This window comes from Apostichopus japonicus, chromosome 9 (genome assembly GCF_037975245.1).
Source record: "Apostichopus japonicus isolate 1M-3 chromosome 9, ASM3797524v1, whole genome shotgun sequence".
Classification (NCBI taxonomy): domain Eukaryota; kingdom Metazoa; phylum Echinodermata; class Holothuroidea; order Aspidochirotida; family Stichopodidae; genus Apostichopus; species Apostichopus japonicus.
The window spans coordinates 23,387,895-23,405,664 of record NC_092569.1 but is presented as its reverse complement, the minus strand read 5'-3'; the positions used below and the strand labels follow the sequence as shown (position 1 = coordinate 23,405,664).

General features: G+C 35.5%; 4 protein-coding genes across 4 annotated transcripts in view; 2 read left to right on the top strand and 2 right to left on the bottom strand.

The window, feature by feature from the left end:
* LOC139973954 (techylectin-5A-like) overlaps nt 1-17,770 on the bottom strand; it is a 120,332-nt gene that overhangs the window by 61,586 nt on the left and 40,976 nt on the right. The gene's annotated exons all lie outside the window — the stretch shown is intronic.
* Nucleotides 1-17,770, bottom strand: part of LOC139973011 (uncharacterized) — a 32,818-nt gene that overhangs the window by 10,677 nt on the left and 4,371 nt on the right. The gene's annotated exons all lie outside the window — the stretch shown is intronic.
* On the top strand, nt 3,667-5,976 carry LOC139973019 (ficolin-2-like). Its single transcript, XM_071979365.1, has 3 exons — nt 3,667-3,825; nt 4,803-5,070; nt 5,482-5,976. Exons 1-3 carry the CDS (start codon nt 3,706-3,708, stop codon nt 5,733-5,735), a joined length of 642 nt encoding a protein of 213 aa, XP_071835466.1. The 5' UTR covers nt 3,667-3,705; the 3' UTR covers nt 5,736-5,976.
* LOC139973017 (fibrinogen-like protein A) lies at nt 10,082-16,006 on the top strand. Its single transcript, XM_071979362.1, has 5 exons — nt 10,082-10,301; nt 10,910-10,955; nt 12,042-12,205; nt 12,634-12,901; nt 14,110-16,006. The coding sequence occupies exons 1-5, from the start codon at nt 10,221-10,223 to the stop codon at nt 14,361-14,363; spliced, it is 813 nt and encodes a 270-aa protein (XP_071835463.1). The 5' UTR covers nt 10,082-10,220; the 3' UTR covers nt 14,364-16,006.

The following is a 17,770-nucleotide window of genomic DNA, read 5'->3' as shown; positions in this document are numbered from 1 at the left end:
ACATAAATATTCAGTGACGGGATAAAATATTGAAAATAAATCTTGATTTGCACATAATAAAGTATGTCCGTTACAAGTATATGAGGACACGATAACTTTTAATAATATTTTCTGGAATATACACGTCTACGAGGAAATATTACATTAAAAAGTGAAATCATTAGTCCTATAATACAACCATTTAGACACTTTCAAAATTAATCATCAAGAAAGATTATTTTGTCTCTGAAAGAACTCTCTACATTTTCCTTCCAAATTCGCTTTCTATACCGTGTATAGGCCATAATTAACACGACTGAACCTTGCTCATTTTTATTAATAATAGGCCTATATGAAAGCATTGATAAAGCCATATGACGATTAAAATATCAATATGGAAACATAATAACAAAATTCTAAGAATAGATATATTTACCTCAAAGTAGATTTACCATGATTGTGGTGATAATAATAATAATATTGAAAAAAATGTAATAATGTAAAGAGATACAGGAAACCTCCCCCGTTTTATACCGTATCATGTTGAGTTTATGAATTGCTTGTTGAATCACTTGAATGGCCAATTGAAACAAACATTTCTGAGAAGTGTGTCTTTAAACTGTTCATTGTGTACAAATTATCATTATCAAATTATCATTATCTTGCTAGAAGCAACCACGGCTTCAAAATTCTACATTATTAAAAAAAAAAGGGTCGCTCGCTTCAAGGTTATTACGACCTCATAAAAATCATAGCCTGAATTTAGTTCATTTTGTGCGATTACTGATTTTTAATTGTTCCTCTTGTAAACATATAAGACGACATAATTCTCGGCTCATCGGTCGAAGAGTCTTGTCAAGTCAAACTTAACGTTACGTTTAATAAATCAATTATTGCTGCCAGTGTTTAACGACAGGCTTTCTTATATAACCTTTTCTGAATTGCATACAAGATGACGGTTGTATTATTGCTTATACGTATAGTAGAAGATGTAGAAATAAAAGTACCGTATATGAACAAGATTATCGAGTTCGAGGAAGAGGGAAATGTAAGAGGGTGAGAAGGGGAGAGGAGATGTAATAGGAGGAGAAGGGGGTGAGGGGTGCGCGAGGGTGACAAAGGGTGAGTGAGTGTCCAAAGTTAAATCAGTAAACTGTATGCTTTATCATAATTGCATTTATAGGTCTTTATGATCACATTTTCAAACGGTGACGCCCCACACTCCACCGTATCCCTGCTCCTAGAAGAATATGTCCAATTGTCAATATAACAATTGACCTATATATATATATATATATATATATATATATATCATGTTGATCTCTAGATGTAGAAAGAAAAGTACCGTATATGAACAAGATTATCGAGTTCGAGATATATATATATATATATATATATATATATATATATATCTATCTCTATATATATATAAAGATATATATATATATAAAGATATATATATATAGATATATATATATATATATAGATACTACCACTGGAGGGGGGGGGGGGGGAATCCGCTCCCAAAATCTCACTCGATATGACATCCAATAAGCACTGCAACATTATAACATTTCTATTTGAATTAATATAGAGCGTTATCCTTCAAAAAAACACGACTACTGTAGAAAGGATAAAGTCATTAAATCATATCATCTAAATGTCATCAATGACATTTACCCAAACATGCGTTATGATGATATTACCAAGTATGTTGTCTATTTCATTGCTAATGAACTGTTTCATCTGGCAAGCTACGCGTGAAATCGGCTCGTCCGATGGAGCGGCTCGTGGAGTGGCTCGGTGAAGCGCCTCGAAAGCGGCTCGTCCGGTGGAGCAGAGGAAGAACAAGAATGCCAAAACCCGAAAAATGGTGAACTATATTTTCTTGGACAGGAAGAGGCAAGAGGAAACTCTGGTAGATGTCCGCAGCGGTTGTGACGTGCAAATCGATCAGCCGACCTGAGTATAGGGGCGAAAGTTGTATCGAACCATTTAGTAGCTGGTTCCTTCCGAAGTTTCCCTCAGGATAGCTGGTGCTTGTAAGAACTCGTGAACAATTTTATCTGGTAAAGCGAATGATAAGAGGCCTTGGGCCGAAACTAAAAGTGTTAGCTCAGTGGTTAACGTCGGTGCCTTCCAATCATAAGGTCCCCGGTTCGAGTCACTCCAAGATTAATGTATGTGGTCCAGTTACAGAGTTGTTGACATTTGAAAATTCATCATCATTGGACGTTAAATACGAATCTAAGAGACTGACGTCGGTCAGCTTGCGGCTTTGATAAGCCAATGAGGCTTCTACGCGAGTTTCTGCTAGCAGAAGGTTCTAAAATACATACATACCTACATACAAATCAAGATATCTGGTTGACAGTATAACAAGAAGCAATTATAAATAAATTGTAGCGTAGTAAAATTTAGTCGACCGTACAAAGTTAGACTTTAATTATCGTAACGTGAACCAACAAGAAATAGTTTTGTATGTAGCAAAACATCATGTTCCTTTTCTTCCCATTAACGTCACTTTTGTGGCCAGTGGTAAAAAATATGAATCCCACAAATAAGTCCTGTCCCTCCCTCTCTAACACTTACGTACCATATCCCTCTCAAGCAACACTATTGGTAAATTGATATTATTTTCGAGAAATACAACCTTTCATATAAAATCTCCTAGTCACTCATCTTAATACAATTGTAACACAGATTGAATAATGGATAAGATGCCCAATTTTTTTGTCAGCTTAAAATAACCGCACAAACTTGTTCGCGTGGCGCCCTCTCTTTGTCTGCATTCGACCGCTAACAGAGTTGTGTAGTTTAAGTCCCCCAACTATTTACAACTAATCCGTCTTCGCGTGATTTCCTGTCATTACATTCTTTATAAATGCCCTTGTAAACAGGTCAGCAGTTTTTACTTCAATCAATAGATATGATAACATTTTCATAGAAAGACAGTGTCTGTTAAAGACATTAGAAGTAATCCCTACAATTAAAGCTACGGTATTCGAATACAGCTGAAAGGCCGCTTAACGTATTTAAATTCGATGCTCTTAGAATCGCTATAGCATTTGAATTGCTAGAAGAGAGTTGTATCATCTTTAGCGATCCACCGACTTACAAGACACATATATTTTTGGCTACACTGAGATTTTGAGAAGTCAGTAATTGTGGATTCGATATAATTTTAGATGAATATAATTTTAACGAGATCTGTGGTCAATGCTTTGATCGTATACTAAACGGGTTCAACACACATTAATGTAGGACTGGGAAAGACATGGGGATGTATATGGGTAGGTAGGCAGAGATTGTTACCCCTATCGAAGTAGTGTTTTATAAAAGAAAATCACAACAATAATTTCAAGGCAAAAACATTTAATGTTATTTAATGTTACCAAAATTCAATGATATCTACCCAGTGACACAGTATATGAGACATTGAACAATGTAATGCAACGAACATATGCATATGTATACAGCATGTACCTTATACAGGTATTCAGAAACTAGTCTTTATAGTCTATAATAGTCTGTGTATTATATATAAAAACTGAATATAAAATCCAAGGAGTATTTATGTCAAATTTGACTCAATAATGTTAATATAAACAAAGATTATTCGTGAATTACTCATTTCAGTCATTGATCAGCTTACGCAATCACGTCATTTTTCAATTACCAGGAAGCGAGTACCCGTGAGATTGTTCTGAAGTCCGTGACTATCTCATGAAGTTCTCATCAAGATTTTCTACTAAGAAGTCTGGAGTTTATCTTATTCAGCCGGACGATGCTCTAGAACCTTTCCGTGTATATTGTAACAACTCGATTGATGGAGGGGGTTGGACTGTAAGTTAAGTTGAAGAATTTCTCTATATTTTGTTCGTCAATTAGAAGGAAATCACACTAGCGGAACCAGCAATATATGCAGTTAAACTGATATAGTTTTATCAAAATTAGTTTGATCAAGCCACATGCTGACATGAGAGAGAGTGGGTCTGAGAGTGGGTTTGTGTGTGGGTCTGAGAGTGGGTCTGTGTGTGGGTCTGTGAGTGGGTCTGTGAAGTCTACAGTTAGAATCCCTGTCTATGTCCCTAAAAACTCTGTTAACCCGTCGAAATGTGAGTTTCTGCATTTAAATATTTCATATATTCATTTGTGATAATCTGCTAAACTCAGAAAGAGTTATCTACGGGACATTGACAAGTACTAACGTGGATTAAACAAAATGAGTCCTTGTGAATAGGATTTTGGGGAAGATAGGGAACATAGTTTTTATCAGAAGGCTGTTTGTATAAACCACCTCACCTGCGCCTTTCCATTTAAGATATTGACTTTTTGAATAAATATGCTAAATTCCCGCAGAGAATGCTCCTTTCATGAAACTTGCTGATGACGTCATTTCCTAAATAGCTGATGATTCCATTCCATTCTGAAAATAAGGCTTCCTCATTGACCCGCGCTCCATGGCTGTAGTCTCTGACCAACCACTGCCTCTATCCCTTGAGAGTGTATGCCATAACGATTAATGATCTCAAGGAGCGAATCAAGAAAAAACTCCTTACAAATGTAAACCATAAGTAGGAAAATGTAAGAACAACTCAAACTAAAGCACTGGTCAGACTAAACTCAAACGAAAGCACGGGTCAGACGGCAAAACATTTTCCTATGCTGTAAACCCGTTTAAAGTACGCAAGAATTTATACATAAGTTATTTATTTCAACAACGAGTAAAAGTGATGCAAAGTTGCAACCGTATACTTAAATTGCAGCTTTAAGTTTTCACTTTTATTCAACCGCCTTCTCAAATAAATCGCATTCGACAGATAATCCAGCGTCGCGTTGACGGGTCCGTAGATTTCTTCCGTGAGTGGTACGATTACAAACATGGATTTGGTTTTCTGAACGGGGAATTTTGGTTAGGTAACGACAAAATCTCTCTCTTGACGAATCAAAAGAAGTATGAGATTCGGATTGATATGAATAACCAACACGACGTTCCTTACTTTGCCATATATGATCGATTCCGAATCAGTGACGAGAGCAGTAAATACAGACTGGTTGAGCTCGGACAATACTTGCCGGAAAGTACGTGTTAGTATTTTGTTCTACTCAATACCTTTTCAAAATATATATGCTTAAGTATTTTCGTTTTATTTAAATATGCAATTGAGAACGACGGAATAATTAATATATCGATAAGAATAGGAATTGAGAAATCGGTAAACAATAAGAATGAAACAATGTCTTATAGAATTGAGGTTGGGACAACAAAAACTAAGAGGTGGTTTTCAACTACCAGTGTGGCATATTTCTCTTTTCCATATTAATTTCTGGCACAGGAATAACAATATAAAGAATATTTTACAATTAATTTTTGTATAAGATTAAACTTAAATATATATTTTCAATAAATATATGCAATTCTCTCTGCACACAGATTGATCACGTACCTATACCTTGTTTGGTTATCGGTTTAATTCTTTTTTTCATATTTGGTTACAGGCACAGACTCATTTGCAATTCACAGAAATATGTCCTTCACAACTACCGACAACGATAATGACAAACACGGTACTGGTAATTGTGCCTTGTCACAGGGCAGTGCCTGGTGGTACAACCGATGCGACGAATGTGATCTCAACTCTCGCTATTTCTTTCGCACTGGTGACTTTGTGGATGCTTGTATTGAATGGACTGGCCTTCCTGGGGGAAACTGTAATCTGAAATTTACCGAAATGAAAGTTAGACCTCTTTAAACTACACCCCACCACGGCCCCTTTTTTCATTCCTTTTTGGGCTAAAAATTGATTGTACCTGACAGTGTTCTTTATGCTACTACCGAGCAATACTCGGGCTTCTTCTCACATATGGTACTTCACCAAACTCTGTGGTGCCTTTCTCTTTCTTTTTCTCCATATATATCAAAACAAATACATGGATCAACTTTAATATTTTACATTGCATATTGGTTTTCTTTCTGTATTAATTTAGTAGCACTGTGATCAATAATACTATTCTGAAGTTGATATTATGATTGCAAAGATCCAACCAATATACGGCATGCTTAAGTTTCGTGAGACCATGGGGTATCTTCTACACCCACTTCCCCACCCCTAATCCGGTGCTTTCTCATTAAGGTAACGAAACATACCATGGTCTCTTCTCTACCTCCTCCCTGTGTCATTTCTGTTCTGCTTGGCAAACACCAATAAGTCTGATGTTGTTGTACGCTGCTAAACTTATTACAGTAATCAACTATAGAGCTTATACAAGCAAGGATAATCGTTTATAAGTACTGAATCACTACAACAAAATATTAAAAAGGAGCAAAGAAATTGTCATGGCTAGAACTGGCTTCGAACCAGTGGCGTTTGGATAACAGACACAGCGCAGTACCAACTGGGCTATCCAGCCCTTAGTTGTTTGAAATGCCCACAGCCAGTTCTTTGATGTGGGTGCCAGTCAGAAGCCGCAGTATGTTGCTACCGTTTAACAAGGGATCACGCCTAAGTTTCTGTCGGACACGACCGAAAAAGAGGCAAGGGAGATATTTCAAGAGAAATTCGGCTTTAAATATATAGTAATTGTATATATTGCATGGTCATATAGGGAGCTCACCATCTAAGGGCTGGAAACTGAATTTTTGAAGCGGTGTGCTTGTAATCCAGCGGCCACAACCCCGTTCCTAGTAGCCATACAAACATTCTTTGCATATCCATTGTCTAAAATTTCAGTCAGTTTGTCTTTTATAAATATGTTTTATAAAATAAATCATTCCCTAGAGTAGGAAAGTGGCTACATAATTACAGATAGTTTGCTTGCACATTTCATTTTCCCCTTGATTTTACTATGAAAAATCACAATACATTATACTTTCTAAATTTCTTCGGTAAATTTCCAAATCCTTCTCAGTGGATCTCCTCATTGACTCCGGGCCTTGGGGAAACCAATTATCCCCTCTCGTCAGGTCTTATCTCGTGCTTATTCAGGGTATAAGATTGCGTTTCAAATTGTAAAAAAAAAACTGAGACTACCATCCTCTTTGCACTTTGTGGAAATATTACCTTAGGATCAATGACTTCATAAATATCATTTCATCAGTTTTGTTTAGTACAATTATGTGGTTCCACCGACTCCTATTGCTAACAATTTTGATATAAAATAACTTATTTTGGAATCGTTGATTGGATATGAGTGTCTGTTAAATATTATATTTGATAGACAAAAAGCATGTAGAATAACTTATATCAAAATGAGACCATATTTATGTTCTATTAACACAAACATGAAGATTGAATCATTTACCTCCGAATTTTTCGACAAACATTTTGTGTTAAGCTCATGATTTATTTGATTTTCCAATTGCTAGAATAAATTGTTAACATGGGAAAAGTTCATTCTTTAATTCCTTATTGTTATAAGAGGTTTATTTCCATATAATACATATCCAGGCACCCGGTACACACATAGAACACAGCTACCTACTGTAAATCTTAATGTTTTGTACCAAAGTATAAACTTGATCTACTATAACACGATAGCATGTGTTATTCATATTACAGTAAGAACTAAGGATATGTGTAGTCCCAACCAATCCATTTTGAAGCATTTGTTGGGATTACACTTATCCTCAGTTCTTGCTGTTAATCTACTAGCACATACTACCGATTTATCATATTTATCAGCACGATCCAGTTTCTACTGTGGTACAAAGTTTTAAGATTTACAGTAGTTACTGTAATCTCTGTGTGAATCGACTTCAGGTACGGCAACACACTCAATTACTTTTGACCATTCACCAGTTCACAACGGCAAAGTCTCAAAAGTACCCCTTTTCATAAATTAGGAGTGCTGTATTTTTTAACGAAAAGTATCTTTCCCCATACATTTTCTTAATGAAAAAGTGCCTTTGTGTTATTAAATTGACCTTTCGTTACGAAATTCAAACAGTTGTAACACGAAATTGTCCTTTTAAAATCGGTGAAATGCTAAATAAAAAAGTAGTCAGTCACGCCGCCTGATTACAATACATCCAAATAGTGAAATTTGTCGTACAGAATGTACAGAGGGTCCATTTTAATAACAGAATTAAGGTAATCTTAAGACTTTCGATTCCGCCCCCCTCCCTCCCCAGATTGCACCCATCTCTAGTCCTCTCTGATCCTTGAGTATCTATTAAGGAAACTTTGCTCCTTCACTTAATTCCACACACTGATGCGCACTTATTACACATATCGTAACTTTTCAGGAAGCTATGCGTTCCAGATATTTTTTTATAAATCCAGGAAAACCTCTCCGCTGCACATTATTAGAAGTTAACTCTTGGATGGTTTGAGACAGCGTTCCACAACAAGAAATTTAAAGGCAAGTGGAACGAATTGATAAGGGAACGAACTGTCCTGAGTTGAGTGAAGGCTTCATTTTCTCCCAAACATTAGGCTAAATAATAATAATAATTATTAATAAACTAACACAATGAAAGTATGACGCAAGATAAGTGAAAGTAACATTGCTGGAAATATAACCAAATAACCCATGGCTATACAGGAAGCGGATTAAGAAGCAAAGAATAGGAAGAACGGATTACATACGTATGGGAACTGGTAGTCATTTAGGGGTACCAAGTCTTTGTTGAGGCCTGTGATGTGTAACTTAATACGAAAGATTTACGTTCAATTATGGATTTCAAGTTAGACAATTAAAATACATTTTAGGTTCTAAAAGAATGTAAATGAAGATTGAAATTTTCGGACATCCTGCAAACTTATCACGAATGAACTTTTTTTTTGTGATTATTGAAAACGTAAGCCGAACAGAGAACCTGTTTCACCTACATAATTACCCTCTTCGCAAAGTACACAGTAGAATATGTAAATGACATGATCAGAATTTTGTACTTTTCATTCCACTGCCAAGTATTGCACACGAAGATTCCAATATTTTTTTTCTAAAACAAAACTATTTATTTGTCAATTATGATCCATATCTATAATCATTTCTATGAGGAAACGATCTTTATCTCAATCACTTTTTCTTTGTAATCCTTCAGGTGTTTTTCTTATTATTAACTGTACTTTTTGGAGGGCTCTTTGTTATATCTTTTATTACGAATATATCTGTAAATGATCAGACAACTTCCGATTGATGGGGTTCTGGAAGTCGTTCAAAGTTCCTGCAATTGAGATATCAGATCTAGCTTCTTACTCACATCCAATGGCGTTTACATTATAATTTTGATTATAAACCAGAACCATTGAAAGGGGGCAAATTCGGTCCCGAATCTCATCTAATAAGCACTGCTACATTATAGCTCCGATTCGAATTAGTTTAGGGCGTCATTCTTTCAAACAACACGACTACTCTAGACGAAATGATGAAGTCATGGAATCGTATCATCTGAATGTCATCTTCAAAATTTGATAGATGTTTCACGTTTTCAAGGACTTTTTCTCCAAACATGAGTTTCGATTATATCACCAAGTATGTTGTCTATTTCCTTGCTAACGAATTGTTCATCTGGCTAGCTAAGCGTGAAAGAAAGATAATTGTTTTATATGTAGCAAAAAAATCATTTAATTCCCATTAACGTCACTATTGTGGCCAGTGGTAGAGACGATGAATCCCAAAAATAATGCCTGTCCTTCCCTCTCTCACTCGTACGTACCATATACCACTCAAGCATGACTATAGGTAAATTGATATTGTTTTCGAGAATTACAACTTTAAATATAAATCTCTCCTATAGTCACTCATCTTAATACATTGTAACACAGATTGAATAATGGATAAGATGCCCAATATTTCCCCTTCTTGTTTGCCAGGTTTCAATAGTATCTGCTGTTTTGAGCTAATTACTGAAATGCTCTGCTGTCAGCTTAGAATTACTGTATCAACTTCTCTGGGTGGCGCCCTCTCTTTGTCTGTTTTTGATCACTAACAGAGTTGTCTAGTTTATGTTTCTCCAACTCTATTACAACTTAATCCGTCCGCGTGTAATTTCCTGTCATTCCTTGTTTTTTTTTCAATTGTTCCGTTTAAACAGGTCAGCAGTTTTTACTACAATCAATAGATATGATACCATTTTCATAGAAAGACAGTTCTCTGTTAAAGACATTAGAAGTAATCCCTACAATTAAAGCTACGGTTTTTAAATACAGCTGAAGGCCGCTTAAAGTATTTAAATTCGATGCTCTTAGAATCCCTATAGCATTTGGATTGCTAGAAGATAGCTGACTACAATCATGGCGTTTCATCGAGTTTTCGTTTACGTTTTGGGCATTTTGCTGATTCATAATGCTAGTTGCGAGTGCCAACAGCAAAGGGTAAGTCAAAGTCTTTAAAGGCGAAAAACAAGTTACTTAATTCTGCTTCAAGGGAAAGAGGGGATGTGGGGCGGAAAGAGTAAACAGGGAGGGCAGAGGAACGGAAGAGGGAGTAGGAGGTGATGGACGTATTCTGTAGCTAAGAGTGAAAAGCTGTAAACAACAACCCAATTGGCTGACATATCCATGATAACCGCAGCGGTCATGCTAAGTTCTGACAACTTGTGATTGATATTAATTTGAAAATCTGTCTCGGCGATTAAAGGTTCAAATTAAATTCTTTTGTGATCCCCTATTAACCTTTGCCTGGAAGAACCAAATGCAGGAAAATGGTTATTTTGATTAAATTACAATCTTTTTCTGAGTAATTCTCGGCCCGATTAGTTATACTATCCTACGAAACATCAAAAGTTGTCTGAAACATTACAAGTCATAGAGTAAAATCACCATGCCATTAGAGAGAAGCGTTCATTTGGCTGATATTAAGAAAACAAATTTGACTAGACGCTGAACATTTTTTGGTTTATATTTTTGAAACTAATATTTACTGACAAACATTTTTGATTAATATTAGTTTTGTTTTTCACTGTTGAATTCCATGCATATAGAGAAATGTGAAAATGACTGAAGATGGGGATCTTACTGTCAGTACTGGTTAGTATTGTAATTAAATCTATATTAAGTATTTCATTGGTTATTATGAGGTTTTATTTTGATAACATCCCATTACCGTAAACGAGAAATGAATCAGAAAATCATATTCTTCCTTCCTGCGTATAATGTGCACATGAGATATCTTGTTTTGTTTCTAATAAAGTCATAATTAAGTCATAAACGTTTTTCATTCCTAACAACCACCAGACCAAGATTAGCTAATATTTAATGAAAATGTTTACATTTTATACTCTCGTTTAATTATGGTTACGTCATTTGAAAGTTGTAGCAACATTAGCGATCCACCGACTTACAAGAAACATATATTTTGGGCTACACTGAGATTTTGAGAAGTCAGTAATTGTGGATTCGATATAATTTTAGATGAATATAATTTTAACGAGATCTGTGGTCAATGCTTGGATCGTATACTAAACGGGTTCAACACACATTGATTACGAGTGGGAAATACATGGGGATTTATAGGGGTAGGGGGCTAAGATTGTAACCCCTATCGAAGCAGTGTTTTAAAAGAAAATCAACACAATAATTTGAATACAAAACAAGGGTGATTTATTGTTACCAAAATTCAATGAAATCCACCCGGTGACACAGTATATGAAACTTTGAACACTGTAATGCAACAAAACTATGAAGAAAGCATGTACCTTACACCGGTATTCAGAAAATAACTAGGAATTCTGAAAAAAAGTTGTCTTTTGTTCAATTTTTGTGCATATTTTATTATATGCGGTAGGCATTTGAGTCAACATAGAACCTTTTTGAAGCTATTGTACCACATGTTATCTTGGTGAATAATAATAATTCAAACAATGCTAGTATAGTGTTTATAAATTTTGTCATTTTCGAAGAAGTAGAAAAACCAGTCGACACGAAAATAGATTAAAACCTCATGAATAGTCTATAAATTAGAGGACACAATAAAATGTAAAAACTGAATATAAAATCCGTGGAATATTTACGTCGAATTTCATTCAATAATGTTAATAAACAAAGGGTATTTGTGAATTACTCACTTCAGTCTTTGATCAGCTTACGCAATCACATTAAATTCTCACCAACCAGGAAGCGATTACCCGAGAGATTGTTCTGAAGTCCGTGACTATCTCATGAAGTTCTCATCAAGATTTTATACTATGAAGTCTGGAGTTTATCTTATTCAGCCGGACGATGCTCTAGAACCTTTCCGTGTATTTTGTAACAACTCGATAGATGGAGGGGGTTGGACTGTAAGTTCCAGTTTGAGAATATTTTCTATTTTGTTTGTCAATACCGCTAGCGGAACCAGCAATATATGTAGTTATACAATTCATGTAATTTCAACCAAAGATTTGACAGTGTATATATCGTGATAGTTAACGTAAAACATGTGTTTATCTTACGGCTATAAACTTTAAAGGTTTTGGTGGGTATTGCAGAGGAGTCGGGAGCTTATGGGAAGAGGTGGGATTCACTCCTAAAAGATTGTTCACCCCCAGGCTGGATTTAATACCCTGCGGAATAAAGAGTTTGAGGAGCAGTCAGCTGTTGGTGACCTTACTGATGTCTGACTTTATATCGGGTGACAGGCAATGATGCAAAATAACAACTGTACTTAAAATGTAGCTTAAAGTTTCACGTTTATTCAACCGCCTTCTCAATGAATCCCATTTGACAGGTAATCCAGCGTCGAGTAGACGGATCCGTAGATTTCTTCCGTAAGTGGTACGATTACAAACATGGATTCGGTTTTCTGAACGGGGAATTTTGGTTAGGTAACGACAAAATCTCTCTCTTGACGAATCAAAAGAAATATGAGATTCGGATTGATATGAATAACCAACACGGCGTTCCTTACTTTGCAAAGTACGATCGATTCCGAATCAGTGACGAGAGCAGTAAATACAGACTGGTTGAGCTCGGACAACACTTACCTGAAAGTACATGTTAGTATTTTGTGCTTCTTATAGAATTTATTAACTCAAACAATGATAGGAAACCCCTTCACCATGACCCTAACGTTATATCATTTCATAATATGTTAATAGTTTCAACAAACTAGTTTTATCGAATATAAGAAATTAATTGCTTTGATTTGTACTCCTAGTTTCGAATTATTTAAATACTTATATGCTTATTTGATCACAGGGAGTAAGATTACTGCAGAGAAATAAATTGTGTTCGTTCAATTGTATAAGTCTTATGAAATAATTTATACTACTTGACAATCTGGATTGTTTAGTCATTACTGGTCAAAAACTCAACATGATTGGTTAGACTGAAAACAATGGAAATTTTAGCCGACTCGCGCATCCTTTAAGAAGCAAATCTGCAATACAGGTTCATTTATATTAATATTCGGACAGGTGAACTTTCTTCGGAATGATGTTCTTGGGTTATTTCAGTGGCTTATGTTGATTGATTAATACAACTATTGACATTGTCTGCTTCTTTAGGTCAAAACCAGATCCTTGTAGCACTTTTTGTGACGAAGATACGATTTTTGTTTTCGAATTTGGTGATATTTTGTGGATAAAACTGGCATCAACAGAGTCCATGATGTCACCACGGCAATTCAGCTGAAATGTTTTTTTCTCTTTTACAATCATTAACTCACTAATTCACAGAGGAAAATAATGTTACAAAAAAAAGTTGCATTTTAATGAGATTCTAAATACAGAGAATATTAACAGCCAAACACATTCTTTAAATGTATCACTTTTCAAGGACAAATCAAGAAAATACGATAAAACAGAAAAGTAAATATTTTGAAGCACATTTGCAATGATGACATCACAAACCTTCAAACTTCGATAAACTCTGGAGAAGAATCGAGGGTTTTGCCAGGCGAAACAGGTTTCATTCAATTAACCATATCTTGAGTTTGGGACCAAAACAATTGAAATGTAGTTTTCAATTATCAGTGTGGCATATTTCTCTTTTCCATATTAGTTTCTGCCACCGGAATAACAATTTGCAGAAAGTTATACAATTTACCATTTTATTAGATTGAATTTGGCAAATATACTTTGAATACATTTGCACGTCTCTCTGTACATAGATTGATCACGTTTCTTACTAACTTAATTATACCTAGTTTTATTTACTTTATTAATTCTTATTAATTTGGTTTTCATATTTGGTTTTTGTACAGGCGCAGACTCATTTGCAATTCACAGAAATATGTCCTTCACAACGTACGATAATGATAATGACAATGACCTTAGTGGTCCTTGTGCCTTGTCGCAGGGTAGTGCCTGGTGGTACAACCGATGCGACGAATGTGATCTCAACTCTCGATATTTCTTTCGCTCTGGTGACTGGTGGGATGCTTGTATTGAATGGACTGACCTTCCTGGGGGAAACTGTAATCTGAAATTCACCGAAATGAAAGTTAGACCTCTTTAAACTTCACCCCACCACCGCCCCTTTTCTTTCTTCGATCCCTTTTAATTGCGATCTTGATTTGTACCTGATGTCCTGTATGTTATTAACTAGCAATACTCGCGCTTCTCCTCACATATGGTACATTACCAAATCTCTGGTGCATTTTTCCTTCATATATATCACAACGTTGCACTTAATCAACGTAATCAATATTTAGATTTGGTATTCATTTCTCATTCTGAATCAATCTAGTAGCACTATCTGTGGTTAAAAATACTGTACTGTTGATATTACGATTTGCAATGATCCAATTAATATTCGGCATGCTTAAGTTTGTATCGTTAGGCCATGGGGTATCTTCTACACTCACTTCCCCACCCCTAATCCGGTGCTTACTCACTAAGTTAACGAAACATACCATGATCTCTTCTTTACCCCAGCCTCCCCTCTTATCATTCCTGCTTGACAAACACGTAGTATGCTGATGCTGTACGCTGCTAAACTGATTTATGAGCGTAAACGTCTATAGAGCTTATACAAGCAATAATAACCGAAATATTGAAATCATTAAAACAAATATTACAAAGAAGCAAAGAAATTTTTATTGCTAGAACTGGATTCGAACCAGTGGCGTTTGGATAACAGATACAGCGCACAACCAACTGGGCTATCCAACCCTTAGTTGTTTGAAATCCCCACAGCCAGTTCTTTGATGTGGGTGCAAGTCAGGAGCCACAGTACATTGCTACCGTTTAACAAGGGATCACGCCTAAGTTTCTGTCGGATTCATGCGAAAAGATGCGGGGGAGATATTACATTAGAAATTCTGTTTAAATATATCATGCTATATTAGGGAGTCACCATCTAATGGCTGGATAGCTGAATTTGTGAAGCGATGTGCTTGTAACCCAGTGGCCACTTGTTTGAACCCCGTTTCTAGTAGACATAACAAATTGTTTGCCCTTTATCGTTATCTAAAATTGCAGTGTTTTCCGTTATGCATTTAGTTTTATAAGTATATTAATAGTTTGTTTTGTAATCGAACTTCATTCCCCAGCGGAGGAACGCGCTGATTAAATTACAGCTAGTTTACTTGCACCACCATATTCCCGAGATTATATTATGACAATCAGCATACATTATTTTTCATAAACTTTGATCCATTTTCAAATTCGTCCCGTGGATATCCTCATTGACCCCGAGCCCTGGGTCACCTATTATCCCCTCTCGCCTGGCCTTAACTCGTGCCCATTTTGGATATAAGATTGCGTATTAAATTGTAGAAGCAAATAAGACTACGATCTTTTTTGCACTTTGTGGAAATATTGCCTCAGGATCAATGACTTCATAAATATCATTTTATCAATTTTGTTTAGTACAATTATTTTGTTCCACCTACACCTATTGCTAACAATTTTGATATAAGAAAACGTATTATGGATTGTATATGAGTGTTTGTTAAATATTACATTTGATAGAAACAAATGCATGTAGAGTGACTTAAATTAAAATGAGACCGTACTTATGTTCTGTTGACACAAAGATGGACTCGAGGTTGAAACATTTATCTCAGAATTTTTGAAAAAAAAAACATTTGGTGTTAAGGTCATGATATATTTGATTCGTAAATTGCTAGAATAAATTGTTAACACGGGAAGACTTAATTATTTAATATCTTATTTTTATTAGAGGTTTAGTTTCATATAAGAAATATGCAGTACGTTGTCGTTTCACAGTGTACGACAACACACTCGATTACTTTTGGCCATGCACCAGTTCACAGCGGCAAAGTCTAAAAAGTACCCCTTTCCATACATTAGGAGTGCTGTTTGTTTGGTAACGAAAAGTACATTTCCCCATACATTTTGATGATGGAAAAGTGGCATTTTGTTATTGAAATTAACCTTTTATTACGAAATTAAGACAGTTGTTACACGAAATTGTTGGGAGAGTTAAGGTTATCTTGACTTGTCTCCTCAAGAAACAACTACCGAAGCCGCCCTACACCCTCTCACACCCCAGATTGCACTCTCTCTGATCCTTGAGTACCTATTGAGTAAACTTTGCTCCTTCACTTAATTCCATTCATTTATTACACCAACCGTAACTTTTCAGGAATCTATGCGTTTCAGACATTTTTTTTTAAAATCCAGGAAACCTCTCGGCATATTCTTAGAAGTTAAGTCTTGGGTTAATTGAGACAGTGTTCCATAAAAAGGAAATTGAAAGGCAATTGGAACGAATTAATGAGGAAACGATCTGTCCTGAGTTGAGTGAAGGCTTCATTTCCTCCCAAACTAGGTTATACTTGTTAAGGAAACTTTTACCTTGATTTCTGTTGTTCTAAGTATATATATAAGCGGATATTTTAAGTGTCTTGTAGAAGAAACGTATCTCATGTCAAGGTAATACAGGAAGTTTAGTACATTGGGAAAGGATTTTTATGTGGGCAAAATGACTGATAATTTGAGAATCTATGAAATAAGTTACACGAGGTGGCATCAGCATATTTTCATTGTAAATTTACACTTTTTGGGGGTAAAAGATATTTTGTTTTATAACTATGTACTTGATATATCGATCTATGAAGAGAGATATTTGTTAAAATTTGGATGGTAACACCAGAATCAGAGGACGAATGATTTTAAACCTGTATTTTATTCTGATATATTTCATATGATATGTTTGGACGAAATTATTGGCGAAACCTTTAAAGTAGTCTGATTAGTCTAGTCAATCATTATTCATAGGATTGTATGTTTAGTATTTTCTGTTCGTGAGTCCTACTCAGTAGTAACTGGTCATAAATGTAACACATGTTAAGAATTATAACACACATCAGATTTAACTGATTAATTGGTACACACCTTTAACAGTTTTAACCGATAGAGCCCTGAGAATCGGCTGAGTTAGGCAAACACTTGAGATTATCAACTGGCAAACTGAAACTTAGCATTTAATTAGTGAATTAACTGAATAAGAGAGTTGATAAGATGATAATTACTAAGTTACCTTATGTCCACTTTGTTAGACTGCGTATGATCCAAATACATGGCTTGGTCAGTGTGATACAAGTAACATCACAACTCAAGACGTAATATTGGTCAAGACGTTGCTAATATCTTACAACACGAATTTCGATTATGTCCTTAACGGTAAATAATCCAATTGTTCTTCAATTATTCAGCGAGGGCGTGTTTACATTGAGCTATTGCATTCCAAAGAAAAGTCAGCCAAGAAAGAACTTGAGCACGAAAAACGAAACAACTTTATTGATTCACTCTCAACCCCAGTCCCCCTTTACATCGAGACTGTGACTGTGTGATCATTGTCATATGTTGAAAGACGAGTCCTCTAGGACATCCGATACTCATAGCTGGTACAGCAACTACCGTTCATGTCCCACAACCGTGCATCAGTAATTACTA

What these genes read in the sequence shown, in the direction of transcription:
- LOC139973019 (XM_071979365.1), top strand. Translation starts at nt 3,706, where the DNA reads ATGAAGTTCTCATCAAGATTTTCTACTAAGAAGTCTGGAGTTTATCTT. An exon ending in TTGATGGAGGGGGTTGGACT is followed by an intron (nt 3,826 to 4,802) that starts GTAAGTTAAGTT and finishes CGCATTCGACAG; the next exon opens with ATAATCCAGCGTCGCGTTGA. An exon ending in ATACTTGCCGGAAAGTACGT is followed by an intron (nt 5,071 to 5,481) that starts GTTAGTATTTTG and finishes ATTTGGTTACAG; the next exon opens with GCACAGACTCATTTGCAATT.
- LOC139973017 (XM_071979362.1), top strand. Translation starts at nt 10,221, where the DNA reads ATGGCGTTTCATCGAGTTTTCGTTTACGTTTTGGGCATTTTGCTGATT. An exon ending in TAGATGGAGGGGGTTGGACT is followed by an intron (nt 12,206 to 12,633) that starts GTAAGTTCCAGT and finishes CCCATTTGACAG; the next exon opens with GTAATCCAGCGTCGAGTAGA. An exon ending in ACACTTACCTGAAAGTACAT is followed by an intron (nt 12,902 to 14,109) that starts GTTAGTATTTTG and finishes GTTTTTGTACAG; the next exon opens with GCGCAGACTCATTTGCAATT.